The sequence below is a fragment of the Podarcis vaucheri genome (genome assembly GCF_965113315.1).
Source record: "Podarcis vaucheri genome assembly, chromosome: 7".
Classification (NCBI taxonomy): Eukaryota; Metazoa; Chordata; class Lepidosauria; order Squamata; family Lacertidae; genus Podarcis; species Podarcis vaucheri.
The window spans coordinates 66,123,939-66,141,092 of record NC_138765.1 but is presented as its reverse complement, the minus strand read 5'-3'; the positions used below and the strand labels follow the sequence as shown (position 1 = coordinate 66,141,092).

At 46.2% G+C, this 17,154-nt stretch overlaps 1 protein-coding gene across 3 annotated transcripts in view; it reads left to right on the top strand.

The window, feature by feature from the left end:
• Positions 1–17,154, top strand: part of CCDC30 (coiled-coil domain containing 30) — a 46,496-nt gene that overhangs the window by 18,440 nt on the left and 10,902 nt on the right. For all 3 annotated transcript variants that reach the window (XM_082233277.1, XM_082233278.1, XM_082233276.1), the window contains exons 6-16: positions 566–719; positions 2,415–2,468; positions 4,631–4,746; positions 5,595–5,705; positions 6,831–6,922; positions 7,561–7,753; positions 11,349–11,441; positions 11,608–11,733; positions 11,988–12,104; positions 12,415–12,584; positions 13,126–13,372. In XM_082233277.1, coding sequence (XP_082089403.1) covers positions 566–719; positions 2,415–2,468; positions 4,631–4,746; positions 5,595–5,705; positions 6,831–6,922; positions 7,561–7,753; positions 11,349–11,441; positions 11,608–11,733; positions 11,988–12,104; positions 12,415–12,584; positions 13,126–13,372 — 1,473 coding nt within the window. The remainder of the gene's footprint in view (positions 1–565; positions 720–2,414; positions 2,469–4,630; positions 4,747–5,594; positions 5,706–6,830; positions 6,923–7,560; positions 7,754–11,348; positions 11,442–11,607; positions 11,734–11,987; positions 12,105–12,414; positions 12,585–13,125; positions 13,373–17,154) is intronic.

Here is a 17,154-nt window from a genome sequence, read left to right as displayed (position 1 = left end):
TCTGCTCATGCTGCTTAGCGTCATAGTGTATCTTGGGCGCATCAAGGGTAACATGGTGTCAATTGAAAGACAGCCATGCATGGATTTTTTTTAAGGTATCACATAATTCCTGGGAAAAGTTGTCTATAGAAGTTGTAGTGGAAGGACCAGATACAGCACTGACAGAAACCTTGGGGAATGAAATGGAAAGTCCCCTATGGGATGAAGATCTATGTGAATTTATGAAGCTGTCCTGTACAAAGTCAGGAGAAGATTGGTCTATTTTGCCCACAGATTTTTGTTTGTTTGTTTGTTTTAATTGATGGGAGCTGTAATCCTGAAAGGCACCACATTTGCTACCTCTGTACTAGGGCTGTGTGCTATTGTAAGATGAAGCCACCGGTTTTAAGAAAGCTTTGCTCCACCCACAACCACCTTCCCATCCCTGAGTGAGAAGCAATGTCATTGGCCCTTAATTCTGCCCACTTGTGCCCATCTGTTAAAAATGAAGGCTCTGTCAGCTAGGATGCAGAGAGGCCATCCCCAGCCAGGGCCCTTCCTCTAAATATTTTACTTTGTCTTTTAGTCTCATGCTGAAGAGCTGGCTAGACAAAGTGCCTTGCTTAGGCACACTGAGCAGCACCTGGAGGAAGCCACACACAGGTTGCAGTTGGCGCAGGCAGAGATCCAGAGGCTGACAGAAGAATTGGCCATGCAGAAGGAAAACCAGAGCAAACTGGGTGAGTTCCAACTGCTTGCAGCCACTGACAACTCAAACATTTTTGGCGGACCTTGGCTGTGATCCATTTTTCTTCTCCGGAAGATGGCACACTATGTCAACCCCCCCCCCCCCAATCTTACATAAGATATAAACACAAAGGAATACATTAAGATGATGTTAACATATAAAAATATTAGCAATGGCCAAGGGGCCTACAGATCTATTCTCTTTATTTGCCCTCAATGGCCTGGTTGCATGTCCAAGAATTTGCACTGCTGTTTAAGGACTGGCAATATGTGCTCCATATAGCCAGCCACAGCTAGTGGTGTAGCACTTATGGTTTGGTTTGATTTTATCCAAGAGAGTTTTTGAGATGTTTTCAAAGGCAACTTCCCATGTAGCACACATTACAGGAGTCTAATCTGGGTGCTGTCAGAGCGTGGGCCACTGTGACCAGGTGATCTCCATCAAGAGGAAATGGGGATGGACACAGCCTGACACACATTTTGGTATCTGTGCCAGCTCAGATTTCTAACTTGCATTCAAGGCAGTCAAGAACTCTCACCTGGAAACTGAGTTCAAGGAGAGAGATATACAGCCTCTGTCCCCAAAATAACTACTTTCCAGGAGAAAGACGTGGAAGCTGTTTTGTGAAACACAGGAGGCTCCCCCCCCCCCGAAGACTTGACAAGTTGGGAATGTGACACTCTAAACTCCTTTTTCCCTTAAGGCAGAGAGTGTTGCAAAATCACCATAGAACTGTCAGTTAGTGTGGGTCCCAGACTGGCTGCTCTGCTCAGCACAGTCCAACCTCCTGCTCTGCTTTGGTTGATCAATTTCTTTTTAGGGCAGCTTTTGCCTCAGAGGGCATGTTCTGTACAATGTGCCTCAGCCTCCCAACAGCAGTGCGCCGCCAGATCCCCATCAGAGCTGCTGGTGGATTCATTTTCTGGGTGACCCTCGAGTGCATTGAGCCAGTGAGAAATCTGTTACAATTTGCAAGTGGTGTTTTCTTTTTTTACACTTGTTTGTGTATCTATGGCTTTTAGTATTTTGAATTTTATGTTATTCTGTGGCATTCCATTTTCAAGGTTAGAAATTTATCCAGATAGGCTCTTTAGGTTAAACTTGGGCTTCTGGGTGATGTATTAAGAAGACCTGTGTGTTTTAATAATTTGTGAAATCTGTTGTAAAGGATTTATTCTACCTCTTCAAAACAAATCAGATGGAATCCCTGATTTATTTTAGGTACAAAGCAGCTATCCCTAACCTTTTTCACTTTTAATAGATCACTGTGGGTTATTATAGGTTAACAACAATATTATTTCTTGTTTTTGCAACGATAGATGAATGTGGCTAGTCCCTAGCAATTGCTTTAATGTTGTTTATTGGTGCCCCACACGCATCCATTTAAAATATAAATTAATGGATTTTAAAAAATTAGTAAATAGAGAAGCATTGCCTAAAGCACACAGACCCCTCTGATCAGAGATTTCTGGGACAGTTCTTCTAGCAGCGTTCTTCAGCCTTGGGACCCCAGATGCTGACCAGGATCATGGGATTTGTAGTCCCAACACCTGGGAACCCAAGGTTGAAGAACACTGTTCCATCACACTGTTTGTACTTACTGTGTATGTGTTTAATTATAGGGACAGCAGTAATCTATAACTCTCCTCCCCCCACCCCCCAAAAAACTGCTCCATTTTTCAATCAGCTCCATCCATGGCAGAGAGCTTGAAAGAAGAGGCGAATAAGGTGAAAGACAGTGGTAAGTTGCATGCTGCCTATATCACTTGCTTACCACATTTGCAGGAATAATTATGATTTGTATTGGACCAAAGAACGATCTGGTTCAGCATCCTGTTAGCAGCAGTTGCTAAAGAGATGTTTAACAAGCAGAGCATTTAACAAGCAGAGCATGAAGGCAACAGGCCTTCTCTGCATTTGGTTTTCAGAGATGTAAGTGGGGGGAACTGCAACAAAATGTCACAGTCATCATCTGAAATTGATACTAGAGGCAGCATGGAGTACTCCTGCCCCAGCATGCTCGCGACCTGGATACTCCATTCCATTCCTCATCTCCTTTTCTTTTCCTAAAAATCACTTAACAATTTGGGGGGATGGGGTGAATGAACAAATTTTGAAGAATATTTCAGGGTTTGTTTGCTCCCTTAGCTTCCCCTTCTCTCCCCCACAAGGGTTTTCCTTAAGATCCTTGTTCTTTTTTCTTTCTTTTCTTTTTTGTACTTCTGCAAACATTAGGATTCCCCACAAGCATGCTGGCATACCTCTCTTATTTCTTTGTGGCTTTTAAGAGCATGATCCTATTGGCACTCAACCAGCTGATTTTGTTATTAGAGAGAATTGTGCTGTCCTGCTCGGTTCCATCATAGCTGCATCTGCCCAGGCAGCTCATTGGTTCCCCCTCATTGGCTATCAATGTTTCTGGGCAACAGCCAAATCCTGGCCTTGCCAGCAGTGTCTTCATGTATTTTCTCAGTCCCAGTCTGACGACATCCCAGTCTGACGACATTTTCACTGGGGCAGTCAACTAGCATCTGAGCTGCACCACTCCACATTGTAGGAACAGGCATGACTAGATGTTCCTTCAACCCCCAGTTATTCCTTGTACTTGAAAACATGCCAGGGGAAAAGCTTGGGCTAGAGCCATCGTCTAGTCTTCTAGGCAGAAGGAGCCTTTTTGTGCAGAAAGAGCATCCAGTCAACTGAGCCCCACCAGTAGCCTGAAGTGGTACAGCTATATTTCCTCCCGGAAACAATTAACGTGGATGAGCATTAAACTTCCACTAAATTCCCAGAAGTGGTTTTTATGCTGGATGAAAGATCAAATAAAACAGAAAACTGAGCATGTAAAGAAATGACAAGAAGACAGAATAAAGTGTCATCTGAATGCAGCCTGAGAAGGGGCTACTTATGACATGTGGGGTAGGCTGGCTTGCTAGTTCCCCTGAGGGCCCTGGATCTCCCTGATTGGCCTCACAGACTGCTCCCCTGTGATGTTTTGCTTTGGGAGTGCCAGGCTAAACTCTGAAGAGGGTTCTTCCAGCATGATCAGTGGGTATGACCAGTGCTTTAAAAAAAAAAATGTTTAGGGGTACTCTCATTTTCACTCATGAAAATCACCATTTTGTAGTTCAAATTGGGAAAAGTAAATGGACAGAAGTACAAAGATTCACAAAATGTTTAGGGGAATGCATCTCCCTGTGTCCCCTCCCCCCCCCCCAGAAAAAGCACTTCTATGACACAACTCAGTAACAATATCCTGGTCATGTGTCCAGGAATTTGCACTGCTGTGATAATAGGAGGATTTTGGTGGAGGAAACATAATGGGCTGTGTGCCTCCTCTAAAGAACTAGGTCATTAATTTTTCTTGTTTCCCAATTTTTTTAAATTGAATTTTAGTAATAACCAACAAGTTTTCCCCGTTTTTTAAAAAAAATTGTCACATTGCCAACAAATAAGTAGAGGATACAGTAGTAAAACATACCAAGAGGGAAAGGATGTGTCATCTATAATTACAAAAGCTTCCATAACATAAAAACAATAAAAAACAAAAACATAAAAAACAATTATGTTTTTTAATGTGAAAAAAAGATAAAAAGTAACCTTGAACTGCACTAAACCCAAGACAGTCGCATGGTCCTGTGGGACCTGATGCTCCTGAGCCTCTCTATCTGTATATAAAATAAGATTAGACCCTATGGAAAAGAAGCAATTGGGCCCCTGGGCACTTTTACCTTATGCCATGCCTTGGAATACCAATATTCCAGCTTGTTGAGATAAAAGACTTCCAAAACTTGGCAATCGTGGCCTGAGCCACTGTCACAAAATGCAAAGCGGTGCCATTTCTGAGATGTAGAACAGCGTCTACTTGGATACCTGCTGGTCATGGCCCCTGGTTGCCTTTAGAAATGTCAGAGCTACAGAAGGCCAGGGAGCTGAACATCCGATTGGACCAAGAAATCCTGGCACTACGCAGCAGAGTCCAGCTCCTCGACTCGGAGAGACAAATGTTCTTGGAGCAGGTCAGTCTGGGTCACTAATGTTTGGAGTACTAGTGACCATAGTTGCCGGTGTGGTGTGTGTGGTGGAGCCGAAGAGTCACTCATCCATCACCAGTGTTGCTGCATCTTACCTGAGCAGGGCAGGCCTTCTGTTGTGCACGTGAACCTTTGGAGCACCAGATTGGCTTTTTGTTAAACTGTTGTGTTGATCTGTTCAGACAGGCTCGCCGCTAAGGGCTGGCATCCTCAGGCAGTTGCCAATGGCCCAAGTTGCTGACCCTATTACACTGCCGACCCAAAATGCTAACTGCAACTACCCATGCTTGGTGGTCCTCTCAGTGCTGAGGAGGGATAGGGGAGAATTCCGAATCAGTTTGCATTTAGAGGCGAACTGAAATTAAGACGTCTCTGAATTTTATAATGCAGCTTTCCAGCCAAGTAATGTGTACAAAAATACTTATACAGTACTAGGGTAAAGTTTGCATCTAAGTGCATATATTGGGGAGGGGGAACATACAAAATGCATTATATTAGGGGGGATTGCTTTGCAAAAATGTGTGTATTAGGAGAATTACACACCAAACTTCTGGTACTTTTTTCATGAGAATTTACTTTTTAAAAAAATCACATAAATATGTGGAATTGTGGAGAACTGAAGAATGGAAAAATGAGAAACTGAGAAAAACTGTTTTTAGATTATGCAAGATCATTTTGGAGGGGGAAATCCTCATCAGGCGAGGAATTGCTCTGAGAGGGTCTTTCTAACCTGGGTGAACTGGCCCAGGAGAGCAGAGGTTGGATGTGAATTCTCTCTTCTGAATGAAAACCATTGGAAGTCTTTCTTTCTTTCTTTCTTTTTGGCATTTAAGGCTGAAAAGCTTGATGAGGAGGTTCCCAAGTATCAGGTGACTGAGGAAGAGCCAAGATATGTATTAGCCAGGACGGACCAAACTAAAGAACAAGAAGGCTGCTTGTTGCAGGTATTTTAAATTTGTTTGTTTGTTTGCATGTTTGTTTGTTATTTTTGTGTCCCCTGCATTCTCCAAGAAGGTTAAGAGTGGCATAAATTGATTCCCCCCTTTTATCCTCATGACAACCCTGTGAGGAAGGTTAGTCAGAGAGAGAGAGAGAGTTACTGGCCCATGTTTCCTGAGTGAGCTTTGGGCCCAACAGGGGATTTGAACCTGGATCGTCCCAGTCTTGTCTATCCTCTATGCCATACTGGCAGTCTATTTCTTCTCACCCCACCCCACATAAGGGTCGGATTTAAGTGGTAGAGGGGAGGTTGTGATTTGAAGGGGCTAATCTTCAACACTTCCCCTACCCACCACTTATTTCCAGCTCTTAAGCCACATTCACCCCATACAGTTAGAGAAATATTAAAAGCACCACTTTAAACAGTCATGGCTTTTCCCCCAAAGGAGCCATAGTCTGTTAAGGGTGCTGAGAGTTGTTAGAAGACCCCTAGTCCCCTCCGAAAGCTAAGGTTCCCAGAGTGGCTTAAAAATCCATCCCACTTCATAGGGAACTCTGGGAATTGTAGCTCTGTGAGGGGACTAAGGGGCCGCCTCATGACTCTTAGCACCCTTAACCAAACAACAGCTCCCAGAATCCTTTGGGGGAAGCCACGACTATTTAAAGTGGAATCATGCTCTTCTAAATATATGTTTTGAGTGCTTTACCCCAAGCCCTGGCAACACTTGTAGAGGAACCCCATTTCTCATGGAGGGTAGGAAACAGACCTGAAAGAATAGACAAAAAATTAGAAAAAGCAGTAATTAACATGGACCTTCAAGCAGAGAACAGAACTGGCTAACTAAGGACCAGTAAAGAGCCTGTTCATTAGCTGTGATGAACAAAAGTAATTGGAGAAGGAAGCTTCTAATTAACATTGTAGGAGGACCTTTGCTGAATAGGATTTGCAACTATGGGACAATGTAGTTAGGGCTCCACCTTGCATGCAGGAGGTCATATCAAGATGGGCTGGAAAAGATTCCTGCCTAAAAACCTGGAGAGCTGCTGGTGGCCAAGCTGAGCTAGATGGACCCGTGGTCTGTCTGGATAGAAGGTAGTTTACTATGCTCCTAAATTTTCTTGGATCACAGGATAAAAATGGAAAGCTGAAAGCTGAAGAAGAAACAAGCTTTTTGGACGAAGCTGCCTCAGAATCTGAACATAACAAGGCCCTTCATCAGAGGTGAATAAGCTAAGCAAATGTTAAAAAGCAAATGATTTCCACCAAGTCTCAGTTGGTAGATCATGAGACTCTTAATCTCAGGGTTGTGAGTTCGAGCCTCACATTGGGCAAAAGATTCCTGCTTTGCAGGAGGTTGAACTAGATGATCCTTGTGGTCCTTTCCAATTCTGTGATTCTGTGACCACTTAAATTATGTAAATGTGCTGCTTTCTTTGATGCTGTTGTTTCATTGCCCACAATCCTTGCTTCCGCAAACTACATTTTGTGAATTTATGCTTTGGTCCATTCACACAGCGGATACTGGTAGAATCTCAGGTTACATCAGGTAGCAACATTACAGTGGTACCTCGGGTTACATACGCTTCAGGTTACGGACTCTGCTAACCCAGAAATAGTGCTTCAGGTTAAGAACTTTGCTTCAGGATGAGAACAGAAATCGTGCTCCGGCGGCGCGGCAGGAGCAGGAGGCCCCATTAGCTAAAGTGGTGCTTCAGGTTAAGAACAGTTTCAGGTTAAGTACGGACCTCCAGAACAAATTAAGTACTTAACCTGAGGTACCACTGTAATTTCAAATCTTTAACTTAAACTGTACCAGCTGCTTCAGGGGCCTCCTGCTAATGTGTTTCACTTTGACGTAGGTGCCGCCAAGCCATTGAAGGCGTGGAATGCCAAAACTCACAGCTCCTCCACAAGCTCCAGAAGTTGGAGCGGGAACACGAGGACCTGGTGGAGAGGAATGAGGAACTGGAGTCCCTCCTAGGGGAGACACAGAACCAGACTAAGGATGAGCGGGAGCAGTTTGAGTGTGAGATAGACGGACTGCAGAGGAAGGTAACCCCGACTGGCCAGGTGTTACTTGTTTAGAGCATTTTTATACCCTGCTCATCAGCCCCAAAGGCTCCCACATACAACCAAAACAAGACAGTCCCTGCCTGCGAAAGTTTACAGTTTTTTTTAAAATGACACGCAGGGGAAAAGGGTTAGGGAGGGAAGAGGAAAATCAAAACTCAGACACCAATTTCTAGACAGTTATTCGTATAATGATCAGCTGCCCCGTTTCAGGGGCAGGAGGTGCCTGGTGGAGCCAGAGCTCTGGCAAAGTTGATGGAATAAGTCTTCTGCTTCCTGTCTCTCCCACTGAGGCAAGTCACAGGGCTGTCTTTTCTCTAGACCTTGGGGTCCAGGAGGGGCTTTCAAAGCCCAGTTCACACTCTTGCAAGCTGGACTCCTGTTGACCATCAAGGCATTTTGTGTTGTTGTTTTTCCTCCGCTGGAGTTGAATGTCTGTACGGTGTGAAATGGTTGGTTGAACTGGAGGGCAAGCAGGCAGTGAACTTTGAAAAAGGGTAGAGGCTGAGGTAGGATTTGGAGGGAGGAGACAGTCTCTAAGTTATGGGACATGAGGCGGAGGGCCTCCTCGGTAGTGGCATCTGCCCTGTGGATCGCCCTCCCATCAGATGTCAAGGAAATAAACAACTATCTGACTTTTAGAAGACATCTGAAGGCAGCCCTGTTTAGGGAAGTTTTTAATGTTTGATGTTTTATCGTGTTTTTAATATTCTATTGGGAGCCGCCCAGAGTGGCTGGGGAAACCCAGCCAGATGGGCGGGGTATAAATAATTTGTTGTTGTTGTTGTTGTTGTTGTTTTATTATTAGGACAGACAATCTATCAGTTTTGATTTCTTTCAGTTCCTTTTTTTTTTTAACAACCTTGAGTTCAGTTCACTCCTTTTCCACATCAGTTTGTGATTTATTTATTTCTTTATTCAATAAATTCAGGCACATTTCCCGTAACATACGCATTATATACAGTTTTTCCCAATTTACAATCAAGTGGCATATGTTTTATTTATTTAAACATTTATATGATGCTAATTCATTTTAAAAATACAAAAGTGATCACAGTGATCTGCACATAAAGCCACACAATAAAAACCATAATAATAATAATAATAATAATAATAATTTATTATTTATACCCCGCCCATCTGGCTGGGTTTCCCCAGCCACTCTGGGCGGCTTCCAAAAGAATATTAAAATACTGTGATACATCAAACATTAAAAGCTTCCCTAAACAGGGCTGCCTTCAGATGTCTTCTAAAAGTCTGGTAGTTGTTGTTTTCTTTGACATCTGGTGGGAGGGCGTTCCACAGGGAGGGCGCCACTACCGAGAAGGCCCTCTGCCTGGTTCCCTGTAACTTGGCTTCTCGCAGTGAGGGAACCGCCAGAAACCATATTTGAAAAGTTAAAATAAGAAATCATCGTACTGTACTATTGTGGAAACGTGTCTTCTTAACTGCCTGCAGTAAGTCTGACTGAAGAATAAAAGGGTTTTCAGCAGGCATTTTAAAATTTAAAAAGGCTTCTGAATAAATAAATAAATATGCGCATTCTTGTCAGCCATTTGCCATTTGCCCTTACATAACATATTTTTTGTATGCTGTGTTGGTGAATATACGCTGATGGGTAAAAAGGACTGATGTGGGGCATGATCACTGGATCCAATGCAGGGAAAATCTCCCTGGCAGGAAAGCGATCTAGAACCCTGAACAGCTGGAAGCTATAAGGCTGAGCTAACAGTTTCCAACTGTCAAGAGCAGTTGGAGTCTTCCTGAGCCAAGGGCCTCGTGTGCCTCCCTTTATAAGATAGAGCTACAGGAATACTTCAGTGATAGGGAGCCAGAAAGAAACATAATATACCCAGGAGTAGCTCAATTGGAGGAGATCAGTGAGAGAACATGGCACACAGGTATTTTCATTTGGTTTTCCTCACTTTGTAAGAAGGGTGGCCCTGCAGATGCTCCTGGACAACAACTCTAATCAGCCCTAGCTAGCATGGCCAACAGTCAGGGGTGATGGATGTTGTGGTTCAACAACATCTGGGGGCTTAGAGAGGTTCCTTAGCCCTGGCCTAACTGTAGGGCCAACGCATCTTACTAAGCCCAGTTCCTGGCCTCATCCAGACCACAAGGTCCTGGGTTTCATCTCTTGATGGAGATGGAGGGTTCTTTTCAAAACCAAAAACAATCCTATCTCTCCTAGGTGAATGGAACCAGTGCTTTTTTCTGGGGGGACGCAGGGGGACGCATACCCCTAAACATTTTGTGAATTTCAGTTTGGCCTCATTGAGGGGCAGTATTTCAATATGAGTAGGAAAATGAGAGTACTCCTAAACATTTTTTTAATAGAAAAAAAAGCACTGAACAGAACTATAATAATTCTCAGTTTTGCTCCTAAGTGGGGTTCTGTTCCGGTGCCACAGCAATAGAAAACGAGGGAATGAGTGGGGTGGCTGACATTTCTCATGGGGAAAGTCTCCTGGATAGGACATTGTTGTTATTATTATTATTAATCATAATTATTGTCTGTCCTTTACCCTAACATAGGGCTTGGGGCAGCAATTCCATCATCTCTTGCCATTGACCCAGCTGGCTAGGACTGATGGGGGCTGGAGTCTAGCAGGATCTGGAGCCGCAGTTTAATGTATTTTCTGTCTGGTCCTGAGTCAGGCCTGTGCTCCATTTAGCCCAGAGCTGTGTCTTCCCACTGGCAGTGATCCTGTGTGGTCCTTGCTACATGAGATATGCCGGCACCTGAAGCCAGGCCTTTTTTTGCATGCATGTGTGGCGGTGCATAGCCCACTTTCCAAAGGATTCAGAGGGAAGGTGAGGTTTGAGCTCATGAGTTCTCAGCTCACACTCTCAACCAGCTTTTCTTTGATTGATTGATTGATTGATTGATTGGTTGGTTGGTTGATTCCATTTCTATACTGCCCTTCCTCCTGTGGGAGCTCAGAGCAGTAAACAGCATAAAAATACAATCTAAACAATGAATCCCAAAATCAAAATACAAAGAATATTGGCTGCTGAAATTTCAGCAAATGTATAAAGCATATTAAATACTGTATTATATCTACCACATCTTAAAATGTAATTTATTAATATATATAACACATCTATCCCACCTTCCTCTCAGGTTACATTTAAAAACATTGTTATAAAATACAAATAATATCAAAAACACATTCAGAACCAGCAATTAAAATCCAGTTTGCCCTGACTTCAGGTCAGCATCATCTGCCCCTTCGTTTCCAAGGGCCTATCTGAACGGGAAGGTCTTAACCTGTTGGCGACAGGTTAATAAAGAGGGTGTAACCTCTCTTGGGAGGGAATTCCACAATATGGCAGCAGCTACAGAAAAGGCTCTCATGTCATCACCAGCCATGCCTCTCGGAGAGAAGGTACTCCCCTGAGGATCTTAAAACTAGGCCAGGCTTGTAGTGGGACATATGAGCTTTCAGGTAACCTGGGCACCCAAGCCATGTATTCCGACATCAGGAGTTGTGTGAAGGGGTTGGGGGACTGAAAAAGGCACTTCTTTTTTTAAAATAAAACCTCTTCCCTCTTGTTTGGGGTGTCTGTCAAGATTTCTCGTTTAGAGGCAGAACTCTGGAAAGCGCAGAAGAGTAAATCCGATATGGCTGACGAAGAAACAAGCAAAGTGGCAGATTCCCAAGAGGCAAGGAGCAAGGTTGAAGGGGGTGTTTTGGGGGGCCCTAGATTGGGAAGGAGGTGGAAGGTGGGGGTGCACCTCTGAGGCCCATCACCATTGGGTTGCATGGTCCATACTTGCAGACCTCCCCTTTCAGCAGGCTGACAATGGTTGCAATTTTCACTGGTCTCAGGTGGAGAAAAGTAAGCGAGAGAAAGTGGAAGAGCTGGAAAGCAAACTCTTGGAGGAGGCAGAGTGGAGGAAGCAGCTGGCCTGCAACCTCGAAATGACACAGAAAGCATTGAAAGATGGAAAGAAGGTGAGTGGTCCCCAAATTACTATTGTCAGCTGCTTTTAGAGAGCCTTCAAGGACTAGGTCAGCTGATGCCTTGACAAAGGAAATAGTTTGGTTCAGCAAGTTTCCTGTTAGAGATTCCAGCCTCACATACTCAAGATCACAGGCTTGGAAAGGACCCCTGGGTATCATCCAGACTGAGCCCACCCCCCAAACTTGCCAGCTAAAGAGCTCTCATTGCAAGCCGGCCCAGCTAACTCCTTTGGCTGTTCAACCAGGAGCTGCACAGTTCCAAGTCAGAGCTTCTGCGGCTTCGGGGAGCAGCTGAGGAAAGAGATTTTCTGCACGTGACTCTTGAGAAACTACAGCAGGAGAATGTGATGCTGGAAATGAAGGTGAGCCTTGTGGGAAGCTTAGTAATCAGAAGTGCTTTGAAAACAATGCCCATGAATAAGCTTCCTTCTGTTGAGACAGACAATCGAGTACACTATGACTGGATCTTAGCCTCCCACTCCCCACCTTGAACCAGGAGGACCCACATCACGTTACAGAGTGAGGTCCCCCAACATTTTCAGAACACTGCCATGTGATATTTGGAAGGGTGAGGGTGCTGTTTGAGTTGCACAAGCCCACCCCTTTAGGGCCACACTACTTGGTCCTGGTCAGCACTCTAAACTTGGGATATTTGCATTCCTAACCTTGCAGGTGTCAGAGCTCTTCCAGGAATGTGAGCAGCTGAACCACATTCTTACAGAAGGGAAAAAACCCGGGGAAATATTGTTGGCAAGCCGGAGGATGTGCCCTGAGCTGACAGCTAAGGAGAGGGCTTTGGAAGATCAGATCCACAGCCAGGGAGAAGAAAGAGAGCAGCTGCGGTAAAATATCTAAATAAAGATTTAAAAAGTATATTTTATCCCAATGTATGCATTTCTAAGCATACTGAGCTGTCTCCAGTGTCGAGCCTGCTCAGAGCAGACCTACTGAAATAAGTAGACATGACTCTCATAGGGCTTCTCTGAATAGGGCTTGGCTCACTTCCACACCATATATTTAAAGCACATTTGCAGTCAAGTCTCTCCCTGCCACCACACTAATAAATGAGCACTGCAGTTTGTTAAGGGTGCTGGGAACTGTAGCTCTGTGAGGGGTCTCCCAACAACTCTCAGCACCCTTAACAAACTGCAGTTCTCAGGATTCCCTGGGGTATATCATGTGCTTTAAGTGGATGGTTTGTACACAGCCCATGTCAAGAAGCCACCAATACTCCAGCAAGTATCCATGCTTATATTTTTGTCCCTTATCTTGGAGGAATTACAAAACTCACACCCCATTTTTAATAGGTTATGCTGCAGTAAATGGCATATGTCTTTCGGCCTCTTTCTCTCCTCTCCTCCCCCCTCCACCTTCAACCTGAAGCATTAAATTGTTAGAGAGCAAGAAGAAAACGGAGGAACTAGAAAAGAAGGTTAAGGAGAGCTATGAAGAGAGAAGATGCCTGTGGGAAGAAAACATGCAGTTAAGGAAAGACATGCTGGATCTCCAGTGTCAGCTTAACACCAAGAGCACGGCAAACGTCAGGGCAAAGCGCGAGGCTGGCTTTGGAGAGAATCCACCCCGCAAGACACAGACTCCCATGGGGAGCACAGATGGGGAACCAAAGCAGGTAAGAAGGCTTCCTGAATGAAATACCTCTCTGCAAGACAGAGGTCCCCCAAAGTAAGACAGCCTCCTGCAAAAAAGAGAAAGTACTGTGATTTGGGGGGGGGGTGTCTCAGTAGGAACATGGAACCATTGCAGATGCAGATGTAAACAGAGGAACCTAGAACTTTCCAAAGCTATTTTTTAGAATTGTAGAGTTGGGAGGGGCCCCCTAAGGGTCCTATAGTCCAACCCCCTGCAATGCAAGAATAACAGCTGAATAATCCTGGACAGATGACCACCCAACCTCTGTTGAAAAACCTCCAGAGAAGGAGACTTCACTACCTCCTGAGGTTGTCTGTTCCATTGTTGAACAGCTCTTGTCAGGGAACTGCCATCAGAGGAAAGGGAGGTGGAAGGGCTCACAGAGGCTGGCAGGGAGTCAGCAGCGAAAGCAGGGACCAGCAGGGGGAGAGAGGGGTCTCTGGAGGAGGGTCTCATGAATGCGGAGAGAGACGCAGCAGCAAAAGCAGGAACTAGCAGGGAAGAGGGAGGGATCAGGGACACGTCCAGCGAGAACAGCGGGGAGGTGTCAGAAGCTCCCATAGGGAGACCCATGCTTCGCAGGAAGCTGCCACGTCGTGAGTCCAGAAGACGCGTTTCCGTTAAGGAGCTTCTTTGCTGGAAGCGCTTCCGCAGACAGCCACTGTCGGAATCTACGAGTGACTAGGGCAGACATGTTTGAGGAGCTCTGTCACACACAGAGGTTTGTGGAGTTGCACAAACTCTGAGGGACCACGATTTTACGCACAAGCAGCTAATCATCCCATCACAGCATTCCGACAGTCTTTGTAAGCTGTTTGTGCAGGAGGAGGCATCATGAGCGACCCAGCCGGAGCCGGAGAGGCAGGAGTTGGAGCGGGTCCAAGCTTGGAAGATAGGTACCGAGCGTTGGAAATCCAATTGGCGCTGCAGACGGCTAGGCTTGAGGAGAGAAGGGCTCAGGATGCAGACAAGAAGGGGAGAGCCACCCAGTTCAACAGAAAGGTACCAGGATTGGTGCAGAAATTTGGGGGGGACCCCAAGGACTATCATGCCTTTAGAACAGAGATGCAATATGCCCTCAATGTGCAGTTTGATGAATTCCCTGACGAGGAATCGCGAGTTGCTTTCGTGATTGGGCATCTTGAGAGGGGGGCGAGAGACTGGGTTAGGCCCCTGATGGCAACGCACAATGACGTCCTAAAGGACACCATGAAGTTCTTTCGTGCAATGGATCTCATGTTTTCCAGCGATATTGAGGAGGGAATGGTGCGCAGACAGCTCATGGCTTGCAAGCAGGGAAGCCGATCTGTCCGTGAGTACTGGACTGAGTTCACTATGCTGGTTCACAGATTGGGTTGGGACTTATCGGCGGCGCCCATTCAAATGCTATTTGAAGAAGGCCTGGCTTCGGCCGTGAAAGACGAACTGTCCTGGGGTCCTAGGGCGGATTCCATGGATCAGCTGACTAAATCTGCGCTGACTATAGGAGCGCGCCAGGAGGCGAGAGCTTTGGAGAGGCGGGAAGGGAAAGGGGAACGCTGGAAGGAGTTCCGCATTCCTGAGATTCCAGAGACAACTTTCCCGCCGGCAGAGCCGATGGAAATAGGAACAGCGCGCGCGCGCGCAGTTTCAAAGCCCAGTGAGGGGGCTAAGAAAGGAGGGAAAGGGCGCACGGAAATGCTATCTCTGCCAACAGCCAGGCCACTTTGCCAGAGTCTGCCCCCAGAGGAAGGAATGGCAAGGGATGGTGGGAGCTGTTGAGGGAAGAGAGCAGGGAGAAACGGAGCAGGTAAAAGCCAACGCCTGGTTGCCACAGTCGGGGCACAGCAGCCAGGCCAAAGAGCAGTGAAAGTGCCCGTGCCAGAAGCTCCTCAACCTGCTCTAGTGATTGAAGTGTCGCTAGAGCTGCAAAATGGACACCCCCTAAAAATAAAGGCGCTGTTGGACTCAGGCAGCTCCTGCAATTTTATGAGCAAGGAGTTTGCTGCTGAACACCAGATACAGACGATCCCTTTAAGCAACCCCCTGCAGGTGACCACGATCGATGGCAGGGAGTTGTTGGGAGGAGGAGTCAGCTTGCAGACCGTCCCAATGATAATGAGGGTGGCAAGGCACACAGAACTGATAGCGTTTAATGTGGCCACCTTGGGAGGCGCTCCCATTATTTTGGGAATGAGCTGGCTAGCGCTACATGATCCGCTGGTGGGCTGGCATCAGAGAGTGGTTTCCTTTGGTTCAGCACATTGCTTAGAACACTGCAAAGGGGAAAAGGGTTCAGCAGGGGCCCAAGCCACCCTAGCAGGGACTGAAGTAATGGAGAAGGTGAAGGTACCACCACAATATGCAGATCTCAGCGACGTGTTCAGCGAGAAGGAAGCCGACCAACTACCCCCGCATAGGCCCTTTGACTGTCAGATCAATTTACTCCCTGGAGCACAGCTTCCTGTAGGCAAGTTGTATGCCATGTCAGACAGAGAAATGCAGGAGCTGCGAGAGTTCATTGACAAGAACCTGAAGAGAGGCTTCATCAGAGAGTCCAAAGCAGCGGGGGGTAGCCCAGTGTTTTTTGTGGATAAAAAGAACACGGACAAGCCGAGACTTGTGTGTGATTTCAGGGGGTTAAATGCAGTGACAGAACCAGTGGCTTTCCCTATGCCCAGGATTGATGACATTTTGACCAGGGTGCGGAAGGGAAAGATTTTTACAAAGCTGGATCTAAGGGGGGCGTACAACCTGATACGTATAAGGAAAGGGGATGAATGGAAAACCACCATGTTCACCCCTTTGGGGGCATTTGAATATCTCGTTATGCCATTTGGATTACAGGCAGGCTCCGCATGCTTTCAATCGTTTATGAACCACGTACTGGGGCCTTTGCTCTACAAGAATTGCGTGGCCTTCCTAGATGATGTGTTGGTGTATTCGGAGAATGAGGAGCAGCATGTGAGAGACGTCAGAGAAGTGTTGAGCAGGCTGCAAGCCAACAGGCTGTGGGTGAAACTGGAGAAGTGTCAGTTTCATACCAAGGAGGTGGAATTCCTGGGGTACCGCCTGTCAGACAAGGGATTGGCCATGGATCCCGGCAAGGTCCAGGCAGTGCTGGAATGGAAAACACCCAAAACCAAGAAGGATGTGCAGAGGTTCCTAGGGTTTGGAAACTTTTATCGTAAGTTCATCCGAAACTTTGCACACCTGACGGCGCCCATTACGGACTGTCTCAGCAGTAAGAAGAAATTTGTTTGGACTGCGGAGGCGGAGCGAGCGTTTGAGGAACTGAAAAGGGCCTTCGCCTCTGAAGGACAACTTCTGCATGTGGATTTACAAAAAAAGCTGAGGGTCGAAACAGACGCATCGGACAGAGCCATAGGGGCGGTGCTTCTTCTTCTGCAGCCAGGGAAGGAGGAGTCAGAGTGGCGACCGTGTGCCTTCTTTTCGCGAAAGCTGAACAAATCCGAGAGGAACTACACGGTGTACGACCGGGAACTTCTTGCTATTCATGAGGCTTTCCGGAGATGGAGGCACCTGCTAATTGGTGCACAACATAAGGTGCAAGTGTGCACGGACCATAAGAACCTAGAGTATTGGAGAACTGCGCGAGTGCTCAACCAACGGCAGTTGAGATGGGCCCAGGAGTTTTCCAAATTTAACTTTGAGATTTGTTACGTGCCAGGCCCAGAGAACGTTAGGGCGGACGCTCTCTCACGCAAACCTGAATATTTGGAGGGGGAGGGAGCACCCGAAGAAACCCATGTCATTCCAGAG